We start from the raw sequence: 20,771 nt of genomic DNA on the forward strand, positions 1-20,771 counted from the left end.
TATGAAACTTCCTGGCACATTAAAACTGTGTGCCGGACCGAGACTCGAACTCGGGACCTTTGCCCGCGGAAGGCAAAGGTCCCGAGTTCGAGTCTCGATCCGGCACACAGTTTTAATCTGCCAGGAAGTTTCATACCAGCGCACACTCTGCTGCAGAGTGAAAATCTCATTCTAGATGAGCGTTGTTCTTACATAGTCATCCAATGGTCTCGTCTTATTCCTTCAGCCCACAGCTATAGCTTTCCCTTGAAGCTGGATACGAGGTGCAACAATTCACTTAGCCACTTGTTATTCCTGAATGGCATAACATGGAATGACCTCAGTTTGCTCCTTTGACCAGATCTGCGTCTGATAGCCGAAATATGTGCAGTTTGCAACCCTGCATCTATTTAGTTTGAGTTGCCTGCGGTTGACGTAAGTTCACAACTGATGGGTTTTGGTACTGCTTAATACACGCAACCACACACATGTCTTCAGTCCATTTCAAGACAACGTTAGCGATGACAGGCCGCAAATAAGAGTTTCACTAGTCCGCACACAAAAGTGTCCGTAGAGAGGACTCAGAAGTGACGTCCGCTCTAGTACTCGTGCACTTGCGGGAAGCCGCCAGTGTTCGTGCGTAACGCGAGACGGGTGGCAGTGGAGAGCTGGCTCTGCAGTGACTGCTCAGTAGGGCCTCCAGACGTCGGAGTGCCTGCCGGAGCTCTTGGCGGTGACGGTGCTGGGGGCGGCCGGCGAGACGGCGCCGGCGGAGGCTGACGAAGAGCCGGCGGAAGGCGTCTTGGCGCCGGCGACGGCGCCCGCCTTGTCGCCGTCGTCGGAGGCCGTCGGCTGGTGCGCGAGCTGCTGCGGGCCGTGCTGGTGGTGGTGCCGCAGCTGCCGCCTGGCGGCGTCCAGGGGCAGCAGAGCGCGCGGCGCGTACAGCTGCTGGTACAGCCAGTGCTGCGACGACGGCGGCAGCAGCGGCGCGTGCAGGAACAACGCCGCCGCCGCCCATGCCTGCAACGTCACACCGTCTCCACTGAGCTCTGGCACACATACACACACAATAAAACGTTGAAACAGTTCCTAAAACAGCATCCGGATGCAACGTACACTACTGGCCATTAAAATTGCTACCCCGCGAAGATGACGTGATACAGACGCGATTCACACAAGGTTGGCGCCGGTGGCGACACCTACAACGTGCTGACATCACCAAAGTTTCCAACCGATTTCTCATACACAGACAGCAGTTGACCGGCGTTGCCTACTGAAACGTTGTTGTGATGCCTCGTGTAAGGAGGAGAAATGCGTACTATCACGTTCCCGACTTTGATAAAGGTCAGATAGTAGCCTATCGCGATTGCGGTTTATAGTATCGCGACATTGCTGCTCGCGTTGGTCGAGATCCAATGACTGTTAGCAGAATATGGAAGCGGTGGGTTCAGGAGGGTAATACGGAACGCCGTGCTGGATCCCATCGGCCTCTTATCACTAGCAGTCGAGATGACAGGTATCTTATTCCCATGGCTGTAACGTATCGTGCAGCCACGTCTCGATCCCTGAGTCAACAGATGGGGACGTTTGCAAGACAACAACCATCTGCACGGACACTTCGACGACGTTTGCAGCAGCATGGACTGTCGGCTCGGAGACCACGGCTGCTGTTACCCTTGACGCTGCATCACAGACAGGAGCGCCTGCGATGGTGTACTCGACGACGAACCTGGGTGCACGAATGGCGAAAGGTCATTTTTTCGGATGAATCCAGGTTCTGTTTACAGCATCATGATGGTCTCGCATCAGTGTTTGGGGACATCGCAGTGAACGCACATTGGAAGCGTGTATTCGTCATCGCCATACTGGCGTATCACCCCGCGTGATGGTATGGGGTGCCATTGGTTACACCTCTCGGTCACCTCTTGTTCGCATTGACGGCACTTTGAACAGTGGACGTTACATTTCAGATGTGTTACGACCCGTGGCTCTACCCTTCATTCGTCCCCTGCGAAACCCTACATTTCAGCGGGATAATGCACGGCCGCATGTTGCAGGTCCTGTTCGGGCCTTTTTGGATATTAGAAAATGTTGGACTGCTGCCCTGGCCAGCACATTCTCCAGATCTTTCACCAATTTAAAACGCCTGGTCAATGGTGGCCGAGCAACTGGCTCGTCACAATACGCCAGTCACTATTCTTGATGAACTGTGGTATCGTGTTGAAGCTGCATGGCCAGGTGTATCTGTACACGCCTTCCAAGCTCTGTTTGACTCAATGCCGAGGCGTATCAAGGCCGTTATTACGGTCAGAGGTGGTTGTTCTGGGTACTAATTTCTCAGGATCTACGCACCCAAATTGCGTGAAAATGTAATCACATGTCAGTTCTAGTATATTTGTCCAATGAATATCCGTTAATCATCTGCATTTCTTCTTGATGTAGCAATTTTAATGGCCAGTAATGTAGAACGGTAAGTTGTGGCCAGACTTTCAGGAAACATTCGTTGCAAATACAGGAATAAAATGTGTTGTGTGGGTAGAAAAGATACATGTACTCGTATGTATTCACCTCTCAGCTTTTGTCAAGATCAGTGTGTAGTATGAAGGGAAGCCTGTTTGATCCCATAATATGCAGTGGCATAAACTATTTGGGTAATTGGTTCAAATGGCTCTGAGCACTATGGGACTCAACTGCTGAGGTCATTAGTCCCCTAGAACTTAGAACTAGTTAAACCTAACTAACCTAAGGACATCACAAACATCCATGCCCGAGGCAGGATTCGAACTTGCGACCGTGGCGGTCTTGCGGGTCCAGACTGCAGCGCCTTTAACCGCACGGCCACTTCGGCCGGCCATTTGGGTAATTAATCTCATAAACTTATATTGCATCACATACAGATATGTGTATTGCATTTTTTTTTCTTTCGAATAACCCATTTGGAGGGTACGATGATTCAACTTTGGCTACTCTTCATTGTATTAGATTTCTTCAGTTTCCAAATTTCCTTCATCCTTTTAGAGTGTTGTTCCCTTTCTTCTTGAGTCCACTTTCGTCTAGTTATTTTCTTCCTCTCCTGAAATTCTGCCTTTTGAACTGCCTTTCTGAAATGTGTTCTGTTTTCTATTGTGTCTATTGTAACTCCAGCATTTTCAATGTCCTTTTCAGTCTCTATGAACCATGCTGGCTTGGATTTGTAGCTATTGAGTAATGTGAATATCCGCTTGGTTAGTCTGTTGTTATCCATTCTGAATATATGTCCTAAAAACTGTAGTCTCCTCTTCCTCATTACATCAGTTAGTTTCTCCGTTTTCAGATATAGCTCTCTGTTTGGTCTTAACATGTATTCAGCATTATCGTTTCTTTTAGCTCCCAGTATTTTCCTTAAAATTCTTCTTTCGAGCTTCTCTAGTTTCTCAAGATCTCCATTTCTTGTTAGTTTAAGTGTTTCTGCCGCATAGAGAGCTTCAGGTCTGGCCACTGTTTGGTAGTGTCTTAATTTCGTGTTCCAGGACAAGGATTTTTTATTATAAACGTTTTTGGTCATATGAAACACTCTTTCCATTTTGTGCACTCTAGTATCTATAGCTATCTTTTCTTTCGCATTGTATGTAATCCACTCTCCTAGGTATTTAAAGGAATCTGTTTTGTGTATTGTGTTGTTTTCAACTGCAATATTTTGAGGAGCATCACAGATGTTTGTCATAAACTTTGTTTTTTCATAGGATATTTGTAGTCCTACTTTGGCTGCTTGTTTTTGTAGTTCTCTTATTTGTTCTTGGGCATTGTCTAGTGAATCTGTAATCAATGCCATGTCATCTGCGAAGGCTAAACAGTCGACAGTGATCTTGTTTGGATTTCTCCCTAGTTGAATCCCTTTAGTATTGATGGCCTTCCTCCATTCTCGAACTACCTTCTCCAAGACACAATTGAAAAGCAGAGGTGACAGACCATCTCCCTGTCGAACACCTGACTTTATTTCAAACGATTTTGAGAGCTCTCCCCTAAATTTTACTTTCGATTTTGTATTTGTCAAAGTACCTTTAATTATTGCAGTTGTTTTAGCATCTAGTCCCAATTCTTTTAAGATATCAAGCAGTGTATTTCTGTCAATTGAATCATAGGCTTTTTTAAAATCCACAAAAGTAATTACATATTTTAAGTTCCTGATTTTCCTCATTTCTATTATGTTCTTTAAATTTAGTATTTGTTCTGCACATGACCTTCCCTTCCTAAATCCAGCCTGATACTCTCCTAGCTGTTGGTCCAGTATCTCTTCTGCTCTTTTTAAAAGCGCCTTAGACAAGATCTTATAGGTCACTGGTAAGAGGGAAATTCCCCTATAATTGCTAGGATCTGTTTTCTTCCCTTTTTTATGTAGTGGATGTATTAATGCAGATGTCCAGTCTGGTGGTAATCTGTGTGTTGTCCAGATTTCTTTTAGTATTTCTGATAGACACTGTATCATGTTGTCACTAGAGTACTTCCATAGTTCAGCAACTATATTATCCTCTCCAGGGGCTTTACTATTTTTAAGCTCTTTTATGTGTATTGCATTATGTAATATACAACTAAGGGACGCATATCTAATGTCCTCATGTAAATTTTGACGTTTTGGATTTTCGTTGTCATTAAGGGGATTCTATATGTACCATACCTGTAGTAAATAACCCATCTACCCACCTATTCTGTCACATCTAAGATATGTTACACATAGTGAGATGGCAGTTGCAAGTGTGCTGGCACTTAGAGGCGTCACGTAATGTTAAGCCCAGATCACACAGTCCGAAAGTGAAGCAAAGTGAAATGGAGAGATGACAAAGATTTCTCGTCAGACGAGTGTAGCAGCAAGAAGTGGTATAACGGCGGTAGGATTCGTTACGAATAGGGAAGTAGGGCAGAGAGTGAATTACTGTGAGCAGTTCAGTGACAGGGTTCTTCACCGGCCGGGGTGGCCGAGCGGTTCTAGGCGCTACAGTCTGGAACCGCGCGACCGCTACGGTCGTAGGTTCGAATCCTGCCTGGGCTGGATGTGTGTGATGTCTTTAAGTTGGTTAGGTTTAAGCAGTTCTAAGTTCTGGGGGACTGATGACCTTAGAAGTTTAGTCCCATAGTGCTCAGAACCATTTGAACCTTTTTTTTTTTTTTTTTTTTTTTTTTTTTTTGACAGGGTTCTTCACATCAGATTCGACAGCAAAGCATCGCCTTGAACGATAGCTCAGGTATACATACCAACGTCGCAGACAGAAGATGAAAAGATAGGCAAAGTGTATAAAAACATTAAACGGGTAATTCAGTATGTAAAGAGAGATGAAAGTCTAATAGACTGGAACGCGACTGTATGGAAAGAAACAGACGAAAGGGTTAGGGGAGAGTATGGGCTTGATATTAGGAATGAGAAAGGATAAAGACTATTACAGTTCCGCAATAAATTTCTCATTGTAATACTCTGTTCACAAATCACAAGACGAGGAGATATACTTGGAAAGCACCCTTAGACACGGGCAGATTCCAGCTGGATTACCTCAGAGCTTCCGAGATTAGATATACGATTGCACGGCGTTCCCGGGTGCAGATACAGACTCAGATCACAATTAATAACGATGAAGAGTAGATTGTAGTTTAAGAGAAACATGTGGAAGAATAAGTATAGAAGAAAGTGGCATTTGAAGTACAGAACGATGATGAAAAAGCGTTTAAATTTCGCTAAGTATGTGGACACTGTGGCAGGGAATACCAGAGTAGGTAGTTCAGTTGAAGAGGAGTGGACGTCACTAAAAAGGGCTATCATAGATGTTGTACAGACAAACATAGGTACAAGGAAGCTAACAGCGACGACACACTAGGTAACAGAAGAAATACTTCACCTGATCGAAGAACGAAGGAAGTACAAATATGTTTAGGGAAAGACAGAAATACCACTCCGTCTACAGGCCACAAGTGGCCCATCGGGACCATCCGACCGCCGCGTCATCCTGAAAGGACGATGCGGATAGGAGGGGCATGGGGTCAGCACACAGCTCTCCCGGTCGTGAAGATGGTATTCTTGACCGAAGCCGCTACTATTCGGTCGAGTAGCTCCTCGATTGGCATCACGAGGCTGAGTGCACCCCGAAAAATGGCAAAAGCGCATGGCGGCCTGGACGGTCACCCATCCAAGCGCCGACCACGCTCGAATTCGCTTAATTTCGGTGATTTCACGGGAATCGGTGTATCCACTGCGGCAAGGCCGTTGCTAAGACAGAAATACAGGAACACAAATTCCTTAGTAATGAAACAAATAGGACGAGCAGAACGATCAAGGTGAAATGGCAGCAGAAAAGATGTGATAAATCTAAAAAGAAATGATTGTCAGCAGAACTGACTCAGCAAACAGGTAAGCTAAAACAGGTTTCAATGATATTAAAAGCAAGAACGGTTACATTAAGAGCGCAGTGGGAATGCCACTATTAAACTCAGAGAGTACAACAGTTGTTAGATGTAAAGAATTGGTTGAACGTGTCTGATGACGTAGTAGAAGAAGAAGCTGGAGACGCATGGAAGATAAAAGGGATAAAGGATCAGAATTTAAAAGAATTCTGGAAGACCTGGATCAAATAAGGCAGAAGGTATAGCACTATTTCACAAACAGCTAAACAGCTGACGCATCCGAAGTTCCTGGCAAGAATGACATACAGCAGAATGTAAAAGAATATAGAGGAGCTGATAGACGATGATCAGTTTGGATTTAGGAAAAGTATAGACACCAAAGAGGCAGTTCTGACACTGCGTTGATAATGGAAGCAAGACTGAAGAAAAATCGAGACTCGTTCATAGGATTCGTCGATCCAGATAGAGCGCACGACAGTGTTAAACGGTACGTGCTCCAAATTCGAAGAAAAATAGGAATTAAATGTAGGAAAATGCGGGTAATATATAAGAACCAAAAGGGAAGAATGAGACTAGAAGATCAACAACGAAGTGCTCGGATTGAAAATGATGACGACATGGATGTAGTCTTTCGCCCCTTATTGTTCAGTCCATATACCAAACGTGGACGGTAATTAAAAACAAAGGTACGTGAGTGGGATTAAAATTCAAGGTGACAGATTTCAATGATAAGATTCGCTGATGACATTACTATCCTCGGTGAAAGCGAAGAAGAATTACAGGATCTATTGAAAGAAACGAACAGTCTAATGAGTACAAAACTGACCATCACAACAGCAGGTTTCAGTGTACTACAAGTAGACCACGTGGGTTAAGTACTAATTATAATTTGCATCCACTGTGCAATCAAACTAGCTGTGAATAGTACAGCCCGCATTCCCAAGTTTTACCGATATACTTGCATCTTTACCAGATACTGTGACCTTCATTGTGCGCATTCTTCCCCAATCTGTAGCTAATTCGGCTCTTCCCTGGGACACCTACAATTATACTCATTAAAACTCCTCCTGCTCCAGTTGTAATGGCATCTACCCATTTTCCACAATATCTGTCTTTTCTAGAATGGCAGAATCCGTAACAGAACGTCTATGGTTCACGTTATATACATTAACCTGGGTAAGCATCCCGCACATCTTCATCTCATTTTTATAACCTTCATAACTTGGATTCCATCCCACTACAGCATGTTTGGTGATCCATTTCCCTTATCCACGATTTTACCACTATCGTTGCTTAGAAATTTACTACGAATAGCGATAACGTTTTAATTACCAACTCGAAAAATTAAATAAGAATAGATCGCAAAATCAGCCAACGAGTTGCAAATAAAGGTTTATTATCCCTTGACCAAGGTTTCGATATTTGTTAAACTTCTTCCTAAAAATGTCTACACCAGTTACAAAATATTTTTTATATAAACATAAACATAATTAAATATTTATAGAAAAATATTTGTGAAGTAAACGTACTCACATATCACATGATGCAATATGCGTCACAATTGCATCATGTGATGTAATATGTGAGTACATTTACTTCACAAATATTTTTCTATTAATATTTCATTAGGTTTGTAGAAGAAAAATCGTTTTGTAACTGGTGTATATATTTTTGGGCCAATACTTCTGAAGAAGATATTATTATAAACATCGAAATGATCGTCAAGAGATAATAAACCTTTATTTTCAACTGGCTGGCTGATTTGTCAATCTCTTCTGACTTACACAGTTGCTGTCTTGCAGCCATGTTTAAGATTTCGAAAAATTAAAGTTGCATAATTTTTCGTTCATTTGAAGTCCTGGCATACATTACATTCCTGCACCAAATTACGGTAGTACTCCAAATTAAATTGGTGCAGTCTAACAGCACTGTGGAGAGTCCTGCAGTTGAAGGAGAAAAATCCTGCAACAATTCAAGCTGAGTCCGCGAGAGCTCAAGGTAACTATGCGTCATCATGTGACACTATGGTCAGATAGCATAGACACTTCGTGAATGACGATGGCCAGGGTTCCTTGACTGCTCAATCCAATTCAAAAAATTCACGTAACCGATGCAACAGTAGATGTGTTGCATTAGAGTCAGGGCATTCCAGTCAGCTTCTTTAGCCACCCGATCTCTACGAACGAATTCTGGGTGTATCAATACGATCTCCAGACAAAAGAGCAAAGGAAGCAGTGGGAACATACGGACTCACCACCGCCGAAAAAGACCAACCATTACCGGGCACAGCGAGGCTGAGCGTTTTTCACGAGTGCCACAATAAAGAATATAATTCCGAAACTCTGGGCGAGGTTACAATAGGCTGCAAAGACAGAGAATCACGGGAAGCTAAGCAACAGAGCGTTTGTGGTCCACCGTAACACAGCTGCTCATTATGCATGGGACTCAGTCACACAAACTTAGTTTCATGTTGCATGGATCACTGCACGATAAATTGTAATCATGTGAAACTTTATATTCACATCTCAGTCTAAATTATAAGTCTGGTTACATTCTGAACATTTATTAGGTGTTTTTTCAGTTTTTAATTTAATTTATTTTTTTAATACACAGATGTGAGATACTAATCTCTATCCACCATCTTTTTCACTTTACAATACTAGAAATTTGTCTACGGAATGGAAGAAGTTGTCAAGGAGAAATTTTTTCAGCTTATTTCCAAATTTTACTTTGCAGTCTGCCAGACATTTTATGTCTCTGGGTAAGTGATCAAAAATTATTGTTGCAGCATTGTGCACCCCTTTTTCTTCTAAAGACAACATTATAGTTTTCCTTCTGCTATTGTAATTACGTGCATCGTGCTTCCTTTCAAAATGCAGTGCATTATTTACAACAAACCTCACAAGGGAATAAATATGCCTTGGGGCTGTAGTCAGAACGCCCAACTCCTCAAACAAACATCTACAGGGTGCTCGTGGATTAGCACCATATATTATACGTACAGTACGTTTTTGTGAAACGAAGACTTTTCTTCTTAAAGATGAGTCACCCCAAAAATTATTCCGTATGACATTAACGAATGAAAATATAAAAATGTGCAAAACACAACAACTTACTGATTCTCCCCAAGATTTGCAATGATTCTAAGCGCAAATGTTGCTAGGACTAAGTTGTTTCAGGATTTTCAAAACTTTTTCAAGTTTAAATTCTCACCGATATGGACACCGAAGAATTTTGAAATTTTCACTATGTTTGTTATTTCCTCACCATGCGTTACATTTATCATTGTGTAGTACCCCCAGACGTGCTGAAGTGAATACATTGTGTCTTTTTAAAATTGAAGAGAGACTATTTGCAGGAAACTACTCACGTTTGTTACCATTTATTCTGTTTCTGTAGTATGCTTTGATTGATTACAGTATTAGCATCGTCTCGTTCTGCTTGATGTATGTTAGACCAAAGATCGTTTAAAGATATGAGGAACAATAGTGGACCTAAGATTGAACCTTAGGGAACACCATACATAATTTCTCCCCAGTCAGAATTACGTCCCCGGATTATATTGGCTCAATTACCAAGTATACCTATCTTCGTTCTTTTGATTAGATACGACGTATCCATTGGTTGGCTATACCATCAATCCCACAAAACATTAATTTATCTTAGAGAATACTGTGATTCATACAGTCAAATGCGTTACATAGGTCGCAGAAAAATCAACCAGTGGTATTTTATTGTTTAATGCTTGTAATATTTGATAAGTGAAAATGTAAATGGATTGTCTGTGGAGCATATTTTTTCGAAACCGAAACTGTGATTTTCTGACAATATTACTGTTACTAAGGTGAGGTACTCTTCTAGAGTACATCACCTACTCAAAGATTCTGGAAAATGATATCAGCAGTGAAACAGGTCTGTAGTTGTTGGCATTCCTGTTATAACCTTTCTTACAGAGAGTTTTAACAACGGCATATTTCAGTCTCTTTGGAAAAGTGCCTCGAAATAGTGATACATTACATTTTGAAGATAAGGTAGGGCTTATCGTACGGGAATAAATCTTTAGTACGCCACCAAAACCAGATGAGCTGTTATTTTCGAGAGAATGTACAGATTTTTTTTTCTTTTTTTCATTTCAGAATGAGGAGTCGGCGACACATTCATATGACTGAATTTTATGAGAGTTAGGTTTTCCACAGACCGCTGTGCTTTTTCTCTGGAACTGCAGTCCCTATGTTTTCTACTATATCTAAGTAGTGACTATTACAAAAATTTCTACCTATGACTCATCATTTATAGCCCTTCAGTTAAGAAGTGTCTATCGTGTTCTGTGGATGGTCACCCTGTGTGTCTTTTCAGTGCATACTACATAGACTTAAGTATGTTGTCGGAAGTACGTAAGTACTGGATTCTGACATTACGTGCATGTCTCTTGATTTTTAATAATATTTCTTAGTAATTCTGAGTAGTTCTTGAAGTATCTCTTGCCAACAGATACATTTCCCTTTTCCTTTCACTGATACATGAATCCCTTTAGTGATCCATGTTTTTTAATCTTTGTTTATTTTTTAAATGCCTGTTTAATGTCCTTTCTGATCTGTTTCTGATGACAGCTGTTTTCAAATAGTGCTATGAATTTATCAAGGTGTACACTAAATTTTATTAGTCTTTGCAATTTCATCCCAGGTCAGTTCTTGTGAACTGTTCTTTACAACGTTTGTCCTGGACTCATGTATCCTAACTGATTTCCACTGATGAGTATACTCTAAGGTACTTTTTTGTTTGTACTAACTGGTTTGGAAGCTCAAATTTTGTCTCTCCCACCTCCGCCCTCTGTTCTCGCTCTCCTTGGTATTTCCCTGTTCTCCTGACATAGGACGATCGCATCTTCCTCGTGTGAAGAAACTATTGCGTGTTGGGAATTTCGAGAATAACGACGAGATGATTTTCGTGGTGTAAGGTTTCATAAACAGGCAAGGTTTCTTTCCCATCTGCGGAGGCCTCCTTCAAGGCAGCTGTACGTTTTCCGAAGCTCGTATGAGATCCTGGCACGTCACTGACTGAAGCAAAATGCAGTTTTCGCGTGCTCCCATGCAGAGGTGTGACATAACATATTCTGAAAATTCGAGAGCAATTGGCCATTGTCGATTGCTGTCATCCGCTAGTGCTATCCATGGTGGACGGTACGTAGAACACCAAAATCTACATGCAGTTCAGTTTCACACCCTTCTCATTGCGATTAAATTTTTGAGGCTCCATAAATGTCTATGGCCTCTGTGTCCCACCATGGGATAATACAGCAGTAGCGTACAACAGTCTTCCAAGTGACGTCACGTTTCTGCTCAGGAGGACGTGGAAACTGAATGATACTCCAGTTAAACTAGTAGCACACTAGGATATGTGTCGCACCTTCTAATGAGCTACAATTCCCCTCGAAGATGTACCCTGCACATGGGGACGTAATTTTGTGTTTCAGCAATAAAATTACATCACCACATAATAACCCTAAATATTTTAATAAGTATGACATTTCCGGCTGTGGAAGTTTACATTTTACAGTTAAGCCACGTTTTGTCAGGCAGTGAATCAGGAGGGGCAACCCCGTTCTTCCTAAAGTAAGTGACGTACCTGCGGGTGATGGGGATGCAGCAGCGGATGGGGCGGCAACGTGACCGGAGGCGGGGGTGGGGGTGGCGGCTGCGGCTGGTGCGCTGGCGCAGGCGCGGGGGCGGGCGACGGTGGAGAACCACAGGCAGAAGCCGACGACGAAGACGACGTCGGGGGCGGTGGTGGAGGCGGAGGCCGCGGCGCGTCTTCGGTGGGCGGCGTCCTAGCGGGGGGCGGCTGGGGCGGCGGCTGGTGCGACGGCCTGCGAGGAGGCGGCGCGGGCAGCTGCTGCGGGGGCGGCAGGGGCGGCTGTGTGCTCGGCGCCACGGCCAGCAGTCCCACCGTGGGGCTGGCCGCCGCCCTGGGGCTGCCCTTGCCGCCCACGCCGACTCCGCCACCGCCGCCGCCTCCCGGCACCGACACGCTGATCGGACCAAGCTCTCGCGACGCCGCAGCCGCTTCGGACACTGAAACATCGTGCGACCTGGTCAGTGACGTAATTGGAGACATCAGTATTAATCGACCTCCAAACATCGTCGTATTTAACGTCGATGTTAGTTGGTGAATTTACACAGTTGCGTAAAAAGTAAAATACAAATATATCGACCGATATATCTATTAATCAGCTTGCTGTTCCTGGCCACTCGTTGCTATGGCTCCGTCTGCTTAGCGGAAAAGACAGAACAGAAAGAGCACACGATTCTAATATGTGAGAGAATTGAATATACGTCCTGTCTCTGTCCAACTCGTACTCCTCTCTCTTTCTCCATCTCCTCCTCCTTTTTTCTCACCCCTCTGACTATATTATCTCCCCCCGCCCCCCTTCTCTTTCTCTCTCTCTCTGACAATGAGTCTTGTTTGCTGTTATTGCATATTCAGATGCTACAGTAGTATTTAAATCTTAAGCCGATAAGCGATAAATACAACATTCCTGTTTGCTAACAACGTTTGTATCTCTATGTCCGATACCTCCCGTAAACAGCTGATGTCTGCAGTACATTGAAATTTCATTCTTCACGGCTGTCACGATCCCCATGGTGTCTGTTCTTTCGGTCATGTCCGGAAGAACAGACACAATACACACATAATTACGGCTATCACAAGACAAGGATCATTTCTGTGCGGATGCACACACTCACTCGAACTCATGCGGGAATAGGTTGTAACGTTGTTACTTTATTTTGCTATGAAAGCGGTACTGATAGAAAATAAAAGCGGGTTAGAAGCTGTGAGCTGTCTGGGGAAGTTAACCTTGCATTACTGTGCAACTCTTTCACCAGGTATCCAGCCTAGCTTACCAAATTCCCAACCAGACTAACATTAATTATAATCTTTTAATAGTCATACAACAACCGGTGATATATATATATATATATATATATATATATATATATATATATATATATATATATATAAAGAGAATTTAAATAAAAAGAAATAAATCAGTTTATATTTGGAAATTTATTTTAACATTGATCATCGAAATTTCAGCATATTAAACGTGAGTCATAACTAAGCTGGTGCCTTATTTAGGACTGTGAAAATGTGAGTTTGTAATCTTACGGAACACATCAAATATGGAGCCAAGATTGGGAGACTGCATACAACACTGCATTCATAAAATAACACACAAGGAACGTTGAAACAAATGCAAGAGAAAATTAACCACTACCAACCGATTCAATTTTCACCCAAAGAAGTTACGTTCGTAGCACAATCCTGTCCGTCATGTAGTTACCACACACTGGTATACTGAATTCATATTAACTCTTTGTGAAATCTTCCCGAAAAGAATAGCTGAGGGCTACTTTGATTATTACACCACATGCTTCACGTGGTCAACTTGGTTTACACAAAGAGTGTAACTCCACAATAATTTTGATAATTAAAATAAATTAGATCGAAAAGCTATTTACAAAAGAAAAACCTCGAACTGGTTACTATCGTCTTACTATTAACCTGATGGGTCAAACAATTGTATAAGCATGTCGTACTGGTTTCACAAAGTACACCCCACGTGGGTTGAACATAAAGAAAAGTTGCTATATTGAAAATTATTGTCAAGACGAGACGTTAGTATCTCACGCACATTTGCATTTAAGATTGATGAACTTAGTTAGAGTTACTGATCAACACGTGGTTCCACTTTACTCACAAAGTAGTGACAAAGCAACTACCGGAATATATTCTGAATTTCACACGGGAATTACACTGCGCTGCAATTTAAGATAACATTAGATATTTTAGAGCTAAACCTGAAATAAAGGTGATTAAATTTTCAGTTAGGCTGAACTTAACAAATCCATTGTCCTACGGACTTAGCAGAGACGCGCTTAGCCGGAGATCTTACCACTTCAGACGCTCGCCACGGACAGACTGACTGGTCCCTTCCTGAGGGGTGGCTCACAAATACAAACGGAAGTGGCCAGAGGGGCAGCTTCCTATACCAACATGACAAAAGACGGACAGGACCATACTAAGGATGGAAACCTCTCTGCTTTTAGAAAGCGTAGCTACCTGTTCCGACGTTGGTCCTACTGTTCTCTAGCAGACAGGCCTGTCTGCTACCCTCAAGCATGCAACTAGAAATACATTTGCTCATTCATCCTCTCACACAGAAGGGAAGGGGGATGACAGTATCTTATCATATACAGTATATAAAAGAAAGCGGATGTAGGTTCCGTATGAGACTGTGTGACATGAATTACTTATAAACTGTGTTTTAAAGTGTAGTAGTGTGACAGATCGTTCTTGTTTATGTGTAAAAGTAACACGTTTCACTGCTCTGTCTCCTCCCAGATAGTCAGAAATACCACAGTAAATTTAGAAGAGGAATTTATGCCGTAAATGACAACAGGTTTAAGAAATTAACATGAAAGGAATCCAACAGAGACCTTTCAAGGTGTTTCCAAGAGCATTGAGGTTAATGGGCAGGGAGCACTGCTTTCGTAAATTCGAGCGCCTTCGGTGGCTTAAGAGTTAGAGCGACTGCCTAGATAGTAAAATTTTCCATGTTCGAATCCCCCCCTCCCAAAAAAAAAAGTGTGTGAAATCTTATGGGACTTAACTGCTAAGGTCATCAGTCCCAAAGCTTACACACTACATAACCTAAATTATCCTAAGGACAAACACACACACACAGCCATGCCCGAGGGAGGACTCGAAACTCCGCCGGGACTAGCCGCAGAGTCCATGACTTCAGCGTCTCAGACCGCTCGGCTAATCCCGCGCGGCGTTCGAACCCCGTCGAGCACAAATTTTCAACTCTCCCCGTTGATTCTATCAACGTCATGTACACAGCTGAGCCGTGGCGCGGCTCTCGGGCGCAAGACGCTATCAATTACTCCTCTGGTTGAGGTTGGCACTATGTACGATCGCGAGCGCCTCCTGTCGGAGCGGGTCCTAACGAGGGAGTGAGTGCGAGTTCGGGAGTCTGGGGCGGACAGCAGGGGAGAACGGACATTGCGGCCGCACTCTGAGGCGACAAGAGAAGAGTTGTTGTGCACGGCCGAGAAGGGAGCGTTGAGCAAGGCGGCAGTCAGCATTGCTTTCCGGGGGACAGAGTTGCGGCAGTCTAGCGAGCAGACACCAGCTCCGGGAGCATTGAACCGATTTGTGGACGTGACGTGGGTCGTATTTTGGTGCAGTATAGTTTGCTTGGTACGCATCTGCTGCTCCCTTTATGCCCACGTGTGTTGTTCTGTCCGTATGTGCATTGAAAAGGTTACGCTCCGGCTGGAACAGTGGCTTGTGCTTTACGTTCATGCACCCTGACTCATTTGTTTTGCTGCAGGCAGCTGTAATTTCAGAGATTTTTTTTTTCGTCGCGATTGTCTTAGCCCGGTGGTGCCTAGTATCCGAGAACAAGACAGCTAACGTGTGACCTGTTGTTTTGGGTTTTGGGGTCATGTTTGAGCAACCTAGTTATCACGCACACAAATGTATTGCTGCCGAGTGAGGTTAGTCTTAATCTTGTGGAACTGAGCTTTCAGTGACTGGCTCGTCTGCAAATTAATTAATTTAACCTTTGTGGTGTGTTGTTTTTTTGCTTTCAATGGTGAATTTCTTGTCATTCATTTGTGTATGTTTCGCCGTTAATGATAACTGTGAGTAAGATAGCAAGGTCTTGAAGGGCTTGCGTATCGTGACTGTATTTTTGGCAACCGTTTAATGCGTTGAACTAATGCCATTATTAAATCGTTTCTTGTGTGCTATAAATTGTATTACCATAGACAAGGAGACAGGGTACATTCTGTGGTCGAGGGGTAGGCACGGTTGCTGCTTTGCGCGTGGCGTCTTGTCGCTCGCTATCATTTCCCGCGTTAGTACGGGTGGCGTGAGATTTGTTTGCTCGCGGTTGTACGGTCGCTAGTCAGCTGTGCCTGCTCCCGCTTCAGGGTATGCCGTGTTTCGTAAGGTGTACGCCTACTTTCAGTCACTTTTACTCCTGTGTTGCTGTCGGTCGCTTACCGAAACGTTAGTCTGTTTTAGCACGGTGGCCACTGGGCCGTGACGATGTCGGTTGATGACCAGCGTTGGGGCGGTCGTCCGCTCTGAGTGGCTTCGGTCGCTTGGACTTGGCAGTTACCTTCTGGTTAAACAGATCAAACTTGTTTATTCGCTGTAAATTCCTAAGTAGTTTGTGAGAAATGTTGTAACTCAGCTTTCATGAATTTACACGATTCAAGCATTTTGGTAAGGCATTTTCCTATGTATGTTTTATTTAAATGAGAATTCTTTATTGGGGTTATTCACCTGTTGAACGCTGCAGTCTGGAACCGCAAGACCGCCACGGTCGCAGGTTCGAATCCTGCCTCGGGCATGGATGTTTGTGATGTCCTTGGGTTAGTTAGGTTTAACTAGTTCTAAGTTCTAGGGGACTAATGACCTCAGCAGTTGAGTCCCATAGTGCTCAGAGCCATTTGAACCATTTCACCTGTTGAAGCTTAACATAAAATTTGTAACTTAGCTTTCATGATTTTACTTAATTTAAGCATTCTTGTAAAGCAGTTCTTTACGTTTTATTGATTGGTAATTCTTTATTGGGGTTATTCACTGGTTGAAGGTTAACATATGTATGTAACCAAGTTTATGTCCTTGCTTCATTGAGATTTGTTAAGAGCCTTTATTGCTGGAATACCATTAAAGCTTGGGTGCTTGTAATTGTGAATACTGTTGTCTGTCTATGTTGTGGGCTACCCTTCCACTTCCACAGCCAAGCTGTCCTATCTACCAGTACAACAGCTGATGTTTGTATTTCATTTAAATTTCATTTATATTTCTGTTTATATAGATGAAAATGGTCGTTTGTACAAAATCGTAAATCTCCATAAGTTCTTCATGAAACACTCGAGGAAATTCTGATGCGACGTTGCATTCAAAAACGCGCGTGTTTTTAGTACCGCTTCAGTAGGCGTATAAAAACACGTACGCATTTGAATGAAAATTTGCGTATATATTAATGCAAGGTTGTCTCAAAATATCAATGCATTCAAAGCAATCGAGGAACAACTTACGGAGATATGTTAATCATAATGGAGATGAAACAGAAAGGCAAAAAACCTTAAATCACTAGAAGGATTAAAGTATTCTGTGAAAGGAAAAGGCAAATGCATCTTTCAGCAAGAACAAATGGGGATCCAGCGGTAGTTGTACACTACAAAAACTACTCAAGACTGCTATGACAGGTTAACAAAAAAGTCAAAGAACAACAGACCTAAAGCTATATGGAATATAGTGAAACGAGAGGTAGGAAACCAGCCACAGAACAAGACAATATCACTATTGAAATGAATGGAAGAATTATAAATGATGAGTTACAGGTAACATACATTATAGTAACTACTTCTTAAATATAGTAGGAAGCATGGGGACAAACAGATAAAGAGCAAAATCACAGCCCTATGCTGAAAATGTAGCTTTCGTAAAATTCAGTCATATGAATGTATCACCAACTTCTCCTTCTGAAATTAAGAAAATTGTACATTCTCTCAAAAATAAAAGCTTATCTAGTTTGGACAGTGTTTCCAGTTGAGTAATAGAAATTTGTTTCCATATAATAAGCCCAGTATTATCTGAAATATGTAATCCATCATTATCTCAAGGCATTTTTCCAGAGGGAGTGCAATATGCCGTTGTTAAATCCTCTTTAAGAACGATGATAAGAGAGATGTCAATAACTACCGACCTATTTCACTGCTGCATCATTCTCCAAAATTTTTGAGAAGGTGATGTATCCAAGAAAAATATCTCACCTTGGCAACAGTAGTATCCTTAGCAAATAACGGTATTGGTTTCAGAAAGGTTGCCCTACTGAGAATGTCACTTACATGTTCACTTACCAGCTTTTACAAGCTTCAAGTAATAAAATAGAGCCAGCTGGAGTTTTCTGCGATCACTCTAAGGCATTTAACTATGTGAATCAGAGTATTCTAAAATGGTTCAAATGGTTCCAAGCACTATAGGACTTAACATCTGAGGTAATCAGTCCCTAGACGTAGAACTACTTAAACCTAACTAACCTAAGGACATCATACACATCCATGCCCGAGGCAGGATTCGAACCTGGGACCGTAGCAGCAGCGCGGTTCCGGACTGAAACGCCTACAATCGCTCGGCCACAGTGGCCGGCCCAGAGTATTCTCCAAAATAAATTGACGCTTTATGGGCTTGATGGTATAGCCAAGGGATAATGTCGTATCGGACCAAAAGAATGCAGAAAGCTCTGCTTAGTAACTCAAGTAATATAGTCCAAGAACATACTTCTGACTAGGGAGAAATCATGATGGGGTTCCCCAAGGTTCAGTCTAAGCTCCTATACTTTACTTCAGGGTTGTTATCTTCCGTCTAGTATACAACAAGCAGAATTAGTCCAATTTTGCAGCTGACACCAGTATTGTAATCAGTCCAAGCATACATACAGAAACAGAAGAAATGGTAAACAATGTTCTTAAAGGTATCATCGACTGGTTTTCTGCTGACGATCTGATCCTCAATTTTAGAAAGCCCCAACATATTCATTTCTGCACATCTAGAGGTGTTACACTAACGATAAGTGTAACACATGGTGAGGAAATAACAAATAGGGTGGAAACTTCAACACTCTTAGCGGTCCGTATTGATGATAATTTAAATTGGGAAAACCCCATTCTGGAACTCCTATACAACTTAGTTCAGCCACATTTACGTGTATAATCTTTGCAGATCTTGGGGAGAGACACATCAGTAAGTTGACATATCCTGCATATTTCGATTCTATAATGGCGTATGGAATAATATTCTCGGGCAAATCATCTTTAAGAAAGAAATAGTTCATTGCGAAGAAACGTGCTGTAAGAATAATATGCTCACCCACCATCACCTTTTAGACATCTGTTTATGGAGTTGGGCATTCTGGGTACTGTTTCACAGTATATATTTATTCCCTCATGAAGTTTGTTGTTAATAATACAATAGAATTCAAAAGGGACAACGATGTGCATAATTACAGTACCAGAACGGAAAGCTTACATTCCTTACTCCACGTGAAGGTAGTCTTTAGCACAAAAAGGGGTGCACAAAGCTGCAAGAAATATTACCATTACATATCCCACGTCTTTCTTGTCTATACATTTTAAAAATACCATATTTGAAAAAAATTCTCCCTCCGCTAAGTTGCATTGTTGACAGAGAGCATAGCTTCCTTTCTAGAACAGAGCCTGAGTATGTGACTATACATTTCAAGTTTAGATGTCCATTTGTTTGTATTTTTTGTAGCTTTGCGTAGGTAATATCATGATGTATTTCCTTACTGGTATTGGAGCTTATTTAGTATCTAGAAGGTAATATTTCAGATAATAACAGAGCTAGGTCCGTTTCTGTTGTAATTTGAAAATAATTCGTTTCTTTTCCTATTGTAAAATGATTATTCCATAAACCAAATTCGGCTTTTTTTTTTCCTGCGTTGCCCACACTATTCGACATCGAGAGAGCTTGAACTGAATGAACAATGAAAAGCTTAAGTCTACGCATATCTAGAACAGCAGCCATTGTTCTAGCCTTAGTTAGATCAAAAATATTGCCCCCCCCCCCGCCACCAATCCAAAGGCCACATTTGAAAAGTCGTATTTGACTTGTACTGGTGCCTTATCTGACATGTGCAGAAAAAGATACATTTATATGACGAAAAAATTAGAAATTAGTGAGCTGAGGGCCAATACATGAACAGCTGTGTTAGGTACAGTGATCCTTGAAAATTTGGGCCGGAACAGGACTCGAACCTGGAGCCCCCAGTTACCTCGTGTTGTCGCCTTAACAACTTCGAGTATCCGTGCACCGTCTCCAGACCGACCCAAATCTCCATGTCACACTATCTGCATCCTATGTCAAACTCCACTGAATTCATTACTTAATTCTCGCAACATTACTTGGTTTCACGTAACAGGGACAACGAGACAAAAATGATTAGAGATCAATGTTGTTACCGTCGTGTACCATCCTGTGGATCGTCAACAGTGTCTATTCTTTCATAATTGTTAGTATTACAATCCTAGACAAATATCGAAGATCGATACTTTGCCTCTATCGACGTTAAGATGATCAAAGTCTTCAGTATCAATATAGAAATACTGATGTTTAAACTGCCGACATCTGGTAGGACTCCAGGCAGCGATCACACATAATAGCAAAACTCGCAGCACCTAAACAACTGTTTGGTCGGTCGTAAAAAATTTATTCATAAAATGGAAACAAAACAGCTCGGCAGAACATCTGGAAGCAACTATTAATCAAACGTGCTGAGAAAGCCTGAGAGATCCCAGTTGTAACGTGATTTGTTATCAGGT

General features: G+C 42.3%; 1 protein-coding gene across 1 annotated transcript in view; it reads right to left on the reverse strand.

Annotated features, from left to right (window-relative positions):
* The window catches only part of LOC126234892 (uncharacterized), a 260,388-nt gene that overhangs the window by 55,030 nt on the left and 184,587 nt on the right, over positions 1-20,771 (reverse strand). The window contains exons 5-7 of the mRNA XM_049943633.1: positions 15,357-15,523; positions 11,971-12,321; positions 805-999 (exon numbers count right to left, since the gene is read on the reverse strand). Of these exons, the coding sequence (XP_049799590.1) occupies positions 805-999; positions 11,971-12,321; positions 15,357-15,523 (713 nt within the window). The remainder of the gene's footprint in view (positions 1-804; positions 1,000-11,970; positions 12,322-15,356; positions 15,524-20,771) is intronic.

This window comes from Schistocerca nitens, chromosome 2, assembly GCF_023898315.1.
Source record: "Schistocerca nitens isolate TAMUIC-IGC-003100 chromosome 2, iqSchNite1.1, whole genome shotgun sequence".
Classification (NCBI taxonomy): domain Eukaryota; kingdom Metazoa; phylum Arthropoda; class Insecta; order Orthoptera; family Acrididae; genus Schistocerca; species Schistocerca nitens.